The following is an 11,631-nucleotide window of genomic DNA, read 5'->3' as shown; positions in this document are numbered from 1 at the left end:
GGTCCCCCGCGGCGGATGTCGCCGCCTTAAGCGTCCGGGCGCTGCGGTGACGCAGAACGTCGCGGGGTGTGCCCGGCCTGCGCTGCCGGAGCTCGGCGCCGGAAGTGACCGGAGAAAGCGGCGGGGAGGGGCGCGCCTCCGGGTGCTGCAGCATAATTCTTCCGGGCGGGGGCGGTGGCTGCCGGGCGGTTCCCGCGGCTGAGGCGCGGCGGGATGGAGTGAGGCGCGGCGGTAAGGAGCGGGGTGGCGGGCGACGGCGGGCCCGGGCCCGGGCCCAGCCGGGCCCTAACGGCTGTCTCTTCCCCTCAGGACGGCGCGGGAGCGGCGGGGCCTCGCCCTTCTCCTCAGGCGGGCCGGGGCTATGCGAGGGCCGCGCTGCCGCCTGCCCTAGGCCCGGGCCGCGGCGACGGCGGGCCCGGCGGGGGAGCGGCGAGCGGCTGCGGGGCCCGATGCGGGAGTACAAGGTGGTGGTGCTGGGCAGCGGGGGGGTGGGGAAGTCCGCCCTGACGGTGCAGTTCGTCACCGGGACCTTCATCGAGAAGTACGACCCCACCATCGAGGACTTCTACCGCAAGGAGATCGAGGTGGACTCGTCCCCCTCGGTGCTGGAGATCCTCGACACGGCGGGTACCGAGCAGTTCGCCTCCATGCGCGATCTCTACATCAAAAACGGCCAGGGCTTCATCCTCGTCTACAGCCTGGTCAACCAGCAGAGCTTCCAGGTAACCGGGCCCGGGGCGGGGGCGGCAGCTCGGTGGGGCGGGGAGGCGGCTGGCCCCGGCCTCCTCTCCTGGGACGCAGCCGTTCCTGCCCCGGGGAGGGCGCTGGGCCCAGGAGGAAGTTGGGCCCAGGAAGAAGGGTTGGCCGTGAGGGTGTATAAAGCTCTTTATCTCCGAAGGGGCAAAAGTGAAAATGCCCCGCTTGAAAGCGCATTTAGCAGCCCTGCTTCCTGATGGAAAACTGCTTGCTCTGCAGGTACTTATCAGGGTGCCACCGCTGTTAAATCCCACGCAGTGTTGGGAGAACAATGACCCACTCCCACTTCCCCAGCAGAAATCTTTTGGCAATCCCCTTTTATGAACAAATCACTCGATATTAAAATCGAGACTTCCCTTTTTTTTTTTCCCCTCCTACTTCTTAAAAGGCCTGTTTCTTCACTTGTTCTTGAAGAGAGACTTATTGTTCTGCGGTTGTGACTTGTTAAGTAAGCTGCTATTTTCTGCCCCTTCCCTCCCCAGAACGTATTCCTGTGCAGCGTAAACTCAATGCTTTTACAGTGTAGGTGGTGTGCTGGAGAGAAGCAAGCCGTATGTGATAATACGTGTGTCTGGATTTCATTTATACTTTTAAAACTCTCAAAAAAATGGAAACATCTCAGCCAATAACTGGTCTAAGCTGCCTCTAGAAGTGAGGCTTTCTTTGTGGGGAATAACTAGATTTAGCAGCACTGCATGCAGTGTAGGGATTTGCAGCTGCTGCGTTGGCTTCAGTTGCTGAGTTGGGTGTATTCCAGCTGCTTGGCAAAACCTTGCACACCCCCACTGAAGCAGAACGTTTGCTTCTGCTGAAGGCTAAACTTTATCTTAGCAGAGGCCTTGAAATAGCCTCTTGAAAAACAGTACAAGCTGAAGACATACTTTGTTTGGAAAACAATAGCAATGACATTGAGATGCTTCTCCCTCCATTTTCGCTTATTTTGAGCACCAGTGAGTCCCCATTATTTGAGGAATACAGTTAGTAATCCACCTTGTTAATATTTAATTATTCTTGTCTGTCTATAGCATGTTTACTCGGAAGCCTGTGGGTGTGAACCACTCTCTGCAGTTCTTTTACACAGTGGTAACTTCAAACACTTAAATTGCTTTGTCTCGCAACTATGCAAGAATTTGTAGAACTCTGAGTAGTACTGATAGTAACTTAAAACACTCAGGGGGCAGAGGAGGCTGACTCGCTTTCAAGTGTAAACTGGTGTTAGCTCTGACTTGAATAAATGCATCTGTAGGTAATAAAATCTCTTTACAGCATCTAATTTGGTTACTTACATGTGATTAAATATGTTCACAATGAATTATTCTAAGCATTCCAGAAGAGAGGAGACTTTACTTAGATTACTAGCTTTCTCAAGCTGTAAACTAAACACGAGCTTCCTAAATGATTGTGTAGTGGCATGCTACTTCTAATGTTACAGGTCTTTAGATTTGAGACAGGTTTTTTTCAGAAAACTGAAATAAATTCAAACCACCTATACTGGTATCTTCCTCTAGCTGAACCAAAAGTCTTTCTTTGAGTACAGTAGTTGATTTCCGTTTGTGTATACTCATACACTTTGTAAAATGTGTATGCATTCACAGAAAATAAAAATTAACTTTAATAAAAGATGAGTAGTAAACTTTGAATTCTAGATCCATATTAATATGAATTTAAGAAGTCTTCTGATGTGTTTTGAATGTTCAATTGCACGTGAGGGTTTTAAAAATGTGCTTCTCTAGTGGTTATGTAGCAATTTCCTGTGATTACTTACACGTACTAACCAGTTGGATTGTTTGATCAGGACATCAAGCCAATGAGGGACCAGATTGTCCGGGTGAAGAGATACGAGAAAGTTCCTCTGATCCTAGTGGGGAATAAAGTGGATCTGGAGTCGGAGAGGGAGGTCTTATCTGCAGAAGGCAGAGCCCTGGCTCAGGAGTGGGGCTGTCCCTTCATGGAGACGTCAGCCAAGAGCAAAACAATGGTGGATGAACTGTTTGCTGAGATCGTCAGGCAAATGAACTATGCCTCCCTGCCTGAAAAACAAGATCAGTGTTGTACAACTTGCATCGTCCAGTGAGAGAAATTAAGAAAAACCTCAATCATGGCCATACAGAGCAGGTTGGTGGAACAGTCATAACTAATTGAGGCGCATAAGCGTGCTGTTTAAGTAAGCAGATAAAGTGTGACAAGGAGTCTGAAATCAAGTAGTTTCACCTGGAGGTAGCTCTTCCTCTGAAAGAGACAGAAACTTGTCTATTTGGTTGCACGTGATTACTTGAGTCAAATGGACTTGGATTACTTCAGTCGCATTAGTTAGGCAGCATCACATTTACTTGCAGTAATTTTACAATGAAACAAATCATCTGCACCTGATCTCATCTGCACCTATTTTGAGTGTCAGTGCTGCATTTGACATTACGTTATCTTTAGTAGTGTTTTGAGATGTTGCAGTGGGTGTCATTACTGGTTGTAGTTGGTATCTGATATTTTCAAGTAATGAGTGTTACCTTGGAGTTCAATGGGATTATTGTGACCAAGTTTCCCAATAGTTTTGCTGAGAAGACTTTGAGCTTGTTTAAAAAAAAATCCTATGGTACAGAAACTGAATGTACTTAGAGAACTTTTCTGCCTTATCAGTGGAATAAGTTTAAAAGTGAACCACACTGAGTTGTGAGGAGTGGCTTGAAGCCGACATGTGCAAAGTGCTCTTCATCTAAAATCTCCAGAGCAGGGAATACACTATAAAATGGCTTCCCAGTGCATGACTGTGTCCTTTCCCAGTGACTCATAAGAGGTGTGGCAAGAACGCCGTGGTCAGAGGGGCCTCTATAAAGCTTCCCCTATCTTGGGTATTGCTTTGATTTTCATTTTTTTTTTTTTCTGCAAGGGTAGCTGCTCCTGGCCCTTCGCATGTGTGGTGGTCTTTCTTCAGTACCTTTTTCACCTGATTGTGTAAGTGGATCTGTTCCTCCCCACATGCAGCAGTGCTGTCATTCGTGCGAGGTGGTTCTAGAAGCCCCCCCGCTCTTGTTTTTCCCTCATAGCCGTTGCAGCTCTGGTTTCACCATCAGCAGCTTGAATCCACCTTACTGAAAAGGACCATGTTACTTCTACATCATTGGTACACTCTGCGTGCAGCCAGCTGGTCCATCAGACCTTCCGTTGTCTGTTAGTCCTGTCTTGGCAAACAACTCGATCTGATCTCTGAGGGCAAGTGTGGGGATGAGAGAGGACAGGAAAATTCAGGGAAAAGAGCTGCCTTTCTTGACAGCTGCACTGACTGAGGCTTAAGCTTTGACTGCCACGTTAGTAACTCTTGCTTGAGTCAAGGCAGCTTTTTGTGTCTGAGTGACAAGAGGAAAAATAGGTTATTACTGGAAGCTTTGGACCATGTATCCTCTTTAATCTTGAGTGCAAGGTCAGAGAGTGAAGTCTCAAAGACAAGCTTTGAGATGGTTATCAGGCGCTTTGTGAATGTAAAGTTTGAGATCCTTATGACCCCTAGCACTGTCATACTAAAGGTAACACACAATGTTTTTATCTCCAGTTGTGTGAAATAACAAAAGGCTGCTGTCAGCATGTAAGAGGTGTGTGTAAGTTCAAGATTTGCTTGCTGAGAGGGAATCAAACTGCTTGTATTGGAGCAGAGAAAAATACAAATGAAGTCTTTTCCTTGTACACTAATCCCTAACACATGCAGAGCCTTATAGGGCTGTAGGAAGGAGTAAATCAAAGGAATTACTCCTTTTTTAGTGGAGTACTGCAGGGTTAATATCTTGAATTGTGTACAGTAACACAATGTTTCAGATATTTCTAAGGCAGCTTCACAAATGAGAGTATGTGGGCTTGAAGTGTCATGCCAAAGGTAACGGCTCTCCCCCGAGTCACTAGTGGTTCATCTTGTGCAGGTTGCTGTCTTCCACTCTGACAAAATCAGGCCCTTTATCCATGAAACTTATACTTTCAGAATTTGTTACCTCTAGGAGAGACTTCTTTGTAACCTGGCTGCTTCTGGATTTAGCGTTAAATATCAAGTTTAATCTTAAAGGTGAAATTGAGGTGGGGAACAAGGCCATATTGCATTTGTTTGAATTGTAATTTATGCATATATTTGATGAGTTTCCTACGCACGCTCATGCTTCAGAGGAAACTACTATATTCTGATCTCTTTGTGATCTCTTGAGATCGAGGATCCTAAGCTTTTGTCATACAGATTTCCTCTCTGTCATTCTACCTGGCTTGTAGTGTCGCATCAAGCCTCTAGCAGCAAAATACTCCCTTGCTTTTAGGAGATGTTGCTTCTGCCCAATGTAGTCTTGTCACCTGCGCCAAATAAGTAAGTCTTTCCTTTCTAAGCAGCTTCCTCTTCAGTCCAGATCTCACCATGTCTGGAACCTCGTTACTTGTCCTGGCTCTTCACAGGCTTTGTGCTCCGATTCAGCCTCACACTTTTGGGATATTTGCTTCTTCCAGGCTCCCACTCTATCCTTGTTCTCTGATTGAGTAGGTGTAGGTTCTCATTAACTTGATGATAGCTGCTTGATGACTTCTGTCTGATGTGCTCTAGTGTAGGAGAGCTGCTGATGGTGTCTTGTGATAGCTGTAATCAGTTTTGTAATTATTCTGTAATCTGTGATCAGGGAACAATTGCTGCTTCTCAAATATCTGCTTTAGTGGTGACCCTTCCTAGGTAAAGTAAAACTGAGGAAGTGGAACCAGCTATCTGAAAACCTATGTGTAGGAAGTGGGCTCTGCGTTCTGTGACCTGTCTGTGTCCATGAGGAGTCTTGGAGTCTTTGGTCTGGACAATTTAGTTCAGAATTAAGTACATAGAAACAGTTTGTGTCTCTACAGTTCTGACAGAAATGAATGGGAGGGGTGGAGGGTGGATTATATGCTGGACCTGGTTTTATCTAAGGCTGGTTTTATGTCAAGCTTAACTAGCACTTACCTCTTTTTGGTACTGACACCACAACCTATCTGTCAAGTATGATGTTGTGTAGGTTCTTCACAATGTTTTTGAGTAGCTCTAGCTACTGTTCCAGTCAGCTGCCTGGGGTGAAATAAAGGATGGAACATAACTACATAATCAGGATAACCCATAGTTCCTTTTAAAAATGTGCGTTGTTCTTGCATCCTGTTTCACCCCCTCCCCTTTCCTGCTTCTGCAGTAATCTTCTGTCATTTCATTATTGCGTTCAGCAATTTCCAGTAGCTGCTCTCTGTTCCTTGCTCTAGTATTTCTCTTGAATTTTCAATATGACAGTGTTTTGTATTTTAAATCTTTTAAGTATGACACCTGTTACAGTGCTGATGTGTTAAAGGTTTTCTGTAGAGGTACTAATCAGATTTGGAACAGCTTAATGTTGGGGTGAAAGACTGATGCTGATATAAGGAAAAAAAATTTTACAGTGAGGGTGGTGGAACACTGGCACAGGTTGCCAAGAGGGGTGGTGGATGCCCCATCCCTGGAAACATTCAAGGCCAGGTTGGACAGGGCTCTGAGCAACCTGATCCGGTTGGAGATGTCCCTGCTCCTTGCAGGGGGGTTGGACTGGGTGGCCATCAAAGGTCCCTTCCAACCCAAACCATTCTGTGATTGTATTGATGATTTCTGGCCCCTCTATTCATGAGTAACTGGTATTAGCAAGTGCTGAAGGAAGAGTAGTCTGCTCTAGGCATAAAAACTGAAAGTGTACTGTCTTCTGGTCTGTGTGGTTATGCAGTACAGACAAATTTATCCTTCTAGATTGTCTAATATCCCCCTCTCTCCTGCCTGCTCGCAGAAGAGTGTGTGTCGCAGTTCAGCCCTGACCAGGACCAGACTACGCAGTCTCTCTCTCACTCCCCCCACCTTCCGAGAGAACAGGGAGAGAAAATATAAGAAAAACGGCTCGAGGTTTGAGATAAGGACAGGGAGAAATCCTTAAAGTTACCGTCACGGGCAAAACAGACTCGACTTGGGGAAAACTATTCATTTATTACTACAAACAGCAGGATAATGAGACAGAGAACAAGATAACCTCCCTCCACCCCTCCCTCTTCCCAAGCTTAACATTATCTCTACTACCTTCCCCCCACCCTGAGCGGCACAGGGGGGAAGAGGGAATGGGGGTTGTGGTCAGTTCATCATACGTTGTTTCACGCCGCTGCTTCATGGTCGGGGGAAGAACTCCTCACATTCCTCCCCTGCTCCAGCGTGGGGTCCCACCCCTACGCCACAGTCCTTCGTGGAACTGCTCCGGCGTGGGTCATCTCTTCCACGGGTGCAGTCCCTCCAGAACAGCTGTCCCAGCGGGCCCTCCATGGGCCACAGCTGCCTTCAGGCATCCACCTCCCCCGGTACGGGGTCCTTCATGGGCTGCAGGTGGATCTCTGCCCCTCCGTGGGCCTCCATGGGCTGCAGGGGGACAACCTGCTCCACCATGGTCGTCACCACAGGCTGCAGGGGAATCTTGGCCAGGAGCCGCATTACTCCTCCCCCTCCTTCTGAACTGACCTTGGCGTCTGCAGCCGTTCCTCACAACAGGCTGGTAGATGTCTCTCAGGATCTTTTTTTACATCTTATTCACTTCTCATCTCCTTTCCACTTCTTGCAGCCAGGCTGGACTGAGTCTGCCTGGCGAGAGGCCAGAGGGTGAGGCCTGCAAGGCCCATGAGGCCTGCGCCTCCCCCTCTGCACCTCTGCCCCCGCTCAGCTTCTTCACATCTTCTCTTTTTTTTTTTTTTTTTTCCTGTTTTCCCCTTCTTAAATACGTTATCGCAGAGGCGTTATCACGGAACATTCTGCTACCAATCGGCTCGGCCTTGGCCAGCAGCGGGTCCGCCCTAGGCCTGGCCAAGTCCACTGAACAAAGGGGAGCGACTTCTAGCAGTTTCCTACAGAAGCTGCCACCTTAGGCCCCCCCTCACTAACAAAACCACGACAGTGTGCTATACAAATTTTGTGGGCAAACGAAGCCAGATAAGGTGCTATATGGTGCTAATTGTAGTAACTAAGCACAAGTTAAATGGAAAGATGACAAATCTCAATTGGGAGGTCCCTAACCTGCACGTACGGGGATGCTGAAAGAGCACATGGAGGAAAATACTATTACTTGCTTTTTCTGTTACTATACCCCGCTGGCCAGAGCACTGGATGCTGGATTTAGGTGAAGTTTTGGGATGGACCTAACTCTTGTAGGATGAAGAGCTGCACTGTAAATGGTTTTTAGAGGCTTAGAGCCTCTCCTGTGCTCTAAGCAAAGATAGAGCACCTATTAAGCATGTCTAAGCTATCCCTGTTAAAAGCTAAGTGTTTGTATGCTGTTTGGACAGTAGAGAAACCCTCCCCATCTAACACTCATGGACCAGCAACAGTGTGTGAAGGGACACATGCTCACCAGACTGGGTGAGAATTACTGCTAGCTGGAAAACAAATGAGCAAGCAAGCAAAACCTGACTGCTCCTGTCACTACAGGAGTCTTGTTCCTGAATGTTGGGGGTGGCCAGCTGTTAGGCAGGAAGGGGAGCCCTGACTGTCAGAGCGCTCTGTAGTGACAAACTGTTAATTGAGAGCAAATTGAGAGCTGAAAAGAAACAGTACAATAAGAAACATAAGGTCCTGACTCCTGTGAAGAAATAACTTCAAGAATAGTGAAGACTCATCAAAATCCCTGAAAAGCCAGGCATCAAGCTTCAGTGGAGTGCATGCATGTGCATATGAAGGACAGGTTTCTGTAGTCTTTGAGCTTCAACTGCAGCTTTTAGGATATCTCTGCAGATAAATCTTGTGAAGTGCAAGCACGATATCACAAATACAAAGATGTATTGGTCACACTACTTACATTTGTGTGCTTGATTGAGAACAGTGGCATGCAATTGTGTCCCTGCTGAGGCTAAATCTGATCAATACTAAGGGTTTTTTTTTTTAGTAGTAACTTAGAGGATCTGAATGCTGAGAACTGAAATGTCAAAACTGGATTAGTTGCCTCATCTACCTGTTCCCAGAATTCATGCAAAATGCCATTGCTTCATGTTGCAGGGTGATGTAGTGCCTCCTCACCACCAAGGCAAAGCCTGGTGCATGTGTCTCTGTACAGGAGAACTTAAATTTCCTAGCTGTTTCAGATCTTTAGAAGCAATTTAGTATCCCACAGGGGCAGGTGTTACAAAGTTCATAGCAATAAGTTGTTACCTGCTTGCCTCTTGTATTGCCAGAATTAGAGGAGGAGAACTTCAAGAATGCTGCTGTGGAAAGCAGCGCTGTGGAGTTCTTATGGAAAACTATCTGTTCCACACTGGGAGAAGCTGAGTTCACTTTAAATGTGTATTGAATATGGCTTTCATTAGTTATTTTGTTTAAATTGCAGATAAAACTCAGAGGAAACTTGCACAGATGCTGCTTTGGAGAACTTTCAGCCCAGGTTGCAGAGCTGAGCCTTGGTAAACCTGTCTCTATTACAGCACATTGCCATACATCTAAGTGCGTAAGGTTGGTGGCCTGCAGGATCCACACACCTTAATCAGAACGCTTAGCATGTTTACCATATGTTTAAAAATCTGTTCTTTATCTATCAGTCCTTTTATAGCTTTCTAAGTTCATATAATGGCTAATATGCAAGAGTTCATTTTTAATATTTTAATTGATTTCTTTAATCAATTTCTGAACTTGTATTTATTAAATACTTAAACTCAGTATTACCTACTCAATGCCTTTTAAAAGAAGAGAGTTTTAATGGAGAATAAATTGAGCCTTAAACAAATGGTTACTTCTGTATATTACCTCGCATCAGTGCTTATTTCTATTTGCAAAGTTTTCTCCTACAATGTTAGCTGGTCATTCTTTGAGACTTTTTGTTTACATGTGACAGTGTCATGAAAGGATACTGAAGGTGTCTCTGTTGTATGGATGCAGTATCCCTCTTCTTGGCAAATGCAGCTGTAATATTGTGTTTGTAACTGGTCCGATTTGACAACAGGGATTACTTGGAATGGGATGGAAAGTCTCCAGCTGATGTTTCTTTTCCTGCAGTCATGGGTTTCTTAAACTCGTTTAATAAAAAATGACAATTGTAGCATTGAAAAATGGCAGCACACTTCTCCCTCTACTGAGTTTCTAAACTTGCTTGTTTACAAATAGCTTCTTTATGCCTTTGAAAAGGGATAATGTATCCTTCAAAATGGGCTGTATGCCTTGTCAGTAGGCTAGATTCAGCTTTGCCTGGTTCATTAAGAGACATCTAGTAGACCTCTGCACATGTAAATCTAATGCAAATAAGATCACTTTACATTTTATAGTTCCTAATATTTGTCTTTCTGAGTAATACTTCAAAGCAATATTTGTTAAAGTTTTTCTTGCACTGTCACAAATTGCTTTTTAGTTTGAGGTTTTTTTTTTTCCCCAATAAACAAGTTTAATATTAGAGACAAGTTGGTGTAACAAGGGGAAAAGCACCAGGTTTCAGTGATACTAACTGCAAGTGTGCTTTAAACAGCCATTGCCTTCCTTATTGTTTACCTGATCAACATTTTCTCTGAATACTTGAAAATTTTAACAATAACACAGGTATAAAAAGCAGAATGAAAATGTACAAAGAACAGATGAAATCTTTTTGTTCAGTTTTATTAACATGTTGCATACATGAGAGCTTTTTCTAGCAGTGGTTTAAAATGTGTACTTTTTTTTTGCAGAGACTTAATAACTGCAGCTCACCTACTGCACCAAAGTTCTAGGTTTTTAGGAGCCCAGCTTTAGTCATTTGAACATGCTTCTAGAAATGTACATTCTTTCCTTGTAATAGCTAAATAACTTTGAGAAAAGCTCCAGTAAAAGCAGTGATGGATATATGAGGTTAAGCAGTTTAAAACTCAATGAATTGTATTGTGGATGATGGCGTTTAAAACAATAAATGATCACCGGTACAGTATCTCAACATTAATGTGTTTTATTGGTAATAATGCAGGCTGACTTTACAGGGTTAGCAGAAATAAAGAGTCTGAGTCTACATTCAGTGTTGAATTTGAATCCTGAAAAGAAGAGGACACCAGGTTTTCTGCTTGGGTATCGAAACACCTGATTTTTTTTTTTTTTTTTTTTTTTTTTTCCTGTGAGGTTACTTGAATTTTTTTTTTTCCCCCTGCTTGTACAAACTTTATAAATAGGCTGAGGCTAATACTTAGGTTTGCACTTTAATATCAGAATTAAACCAAACCTTGTATTCAGAGTAGGTTTTTTTTAAGTGGTGGTTGTTGATCTTTTTTTGTAGGTTGTAAGGAAGTAATAGAAAATAAAAGTGATTCATAAAGATCTTAGTTTTCCTTTGTCTAAGGGGGGAAAGTTGGTTAATATTAATCAGTGGTTTATTCCTATGAGTAGTTATCAAACCAGTGTTTATTTTCATTGACCTCAGCGCAAAAAAAAAAAAAAAGGAGAAAAAGAAAAAAAAAAAAACCTTAAAAAAAACTTGAACTAGCTTAGAGTGACAGGACTGGGAAAATGAGAGATGGTTTCTTCAGCACACTTTGGGGGGAAAAAGGGACCAAAAGTTGTTTTAGGCTTCCTCAATAGATTGCATGTGAAGTTGCTTATTAGAGTAAGAGGCTAATAATAAATGCAATATGTATTGTCTTTACTACGGCATCTGTTTAGGAGTTGTTCAAATCACTGCAGTAGGGCTCTACAAATAAAAATGTAACCTAACATCATGTATCTAATGTACTGTATCTTTATCAGTGATAGGTGAAATCTGGAATAACAAGTGCAAAAATGGAACAATTACCTATAATGCTTTGTAAAAAGTTTTTTCCAGTAGAATTCATTCTTGTCATTTTGTAAGATGACCCTACAGTCCACCTGTTTGTAACTTTTTTAATAAAATAGATACCTGTATTACCAAA

At 44.1% G+C, this 11,631-nt stretch overlaps 1 protein-coding gene across 4 annotated transcripts; it reads left to right on the top strand.

The window, feature by feature from the left end:
• Nucleotides 1-214: 214 nt before the first annotated feature.
• RAP2C (RAP2C, member of RAS oncogene family) lies at nt 215-11,631 on the top strand. Of its 4 annotated transcripts, none has more exons than XR_015259656.1 (5): nt 215-231; nt 310-722; nt 2,552-2,871; nt 9,105-9,177; nt 10,426-10,667. XR_015259656.1 is itself a non-coding variant. In XM_086756104.1 (4 exons), exons 2-3 carry the CDS (start codon nt 450-452, stop codon nt 2,828-2,830), a joined length of 552 nt encoding a protein of 183 aa, XP_086612230.1. In that variant the 5' UTR covers nt 216-231; nt 310-449; the 3' UTR covers nt 2,831-2,871; nt 9,105-10,667. The 4 variants fall into 4 exon arrangements, 1 of the variants encoding a protein (XP_086612230.1); XR_015259655.1 differs by lacking the exon at nt 10,426-10,667 and adding an exon at nt 10,698-11,631 and having other exon boundaries at nt 216-231; nt 9,105-9,226; XR_015259654.1 differs by having other exon boundaries at nt 216-231; nt 9,105-9,226.

The sequence above is a fragment of the Chlamydotis macqueenii genome, chromosome 11 (assembly GCF_036417535.1).
Source record: "Chlamydotis macqueenii isolate bChlMac1 chromosome 11, bChlMac1.mat, whole genome shotgun sequence".
Classification (NCBI taxonomy): Eukaryota; Metazoa; Chordata; class Aves; order Otidiformes; family Otididae; genus Chlamydotis; species Chlamydotis macqueenii.
This window is presented reverse-complemented; position numbering and strand designations above follow the sequence as displayed.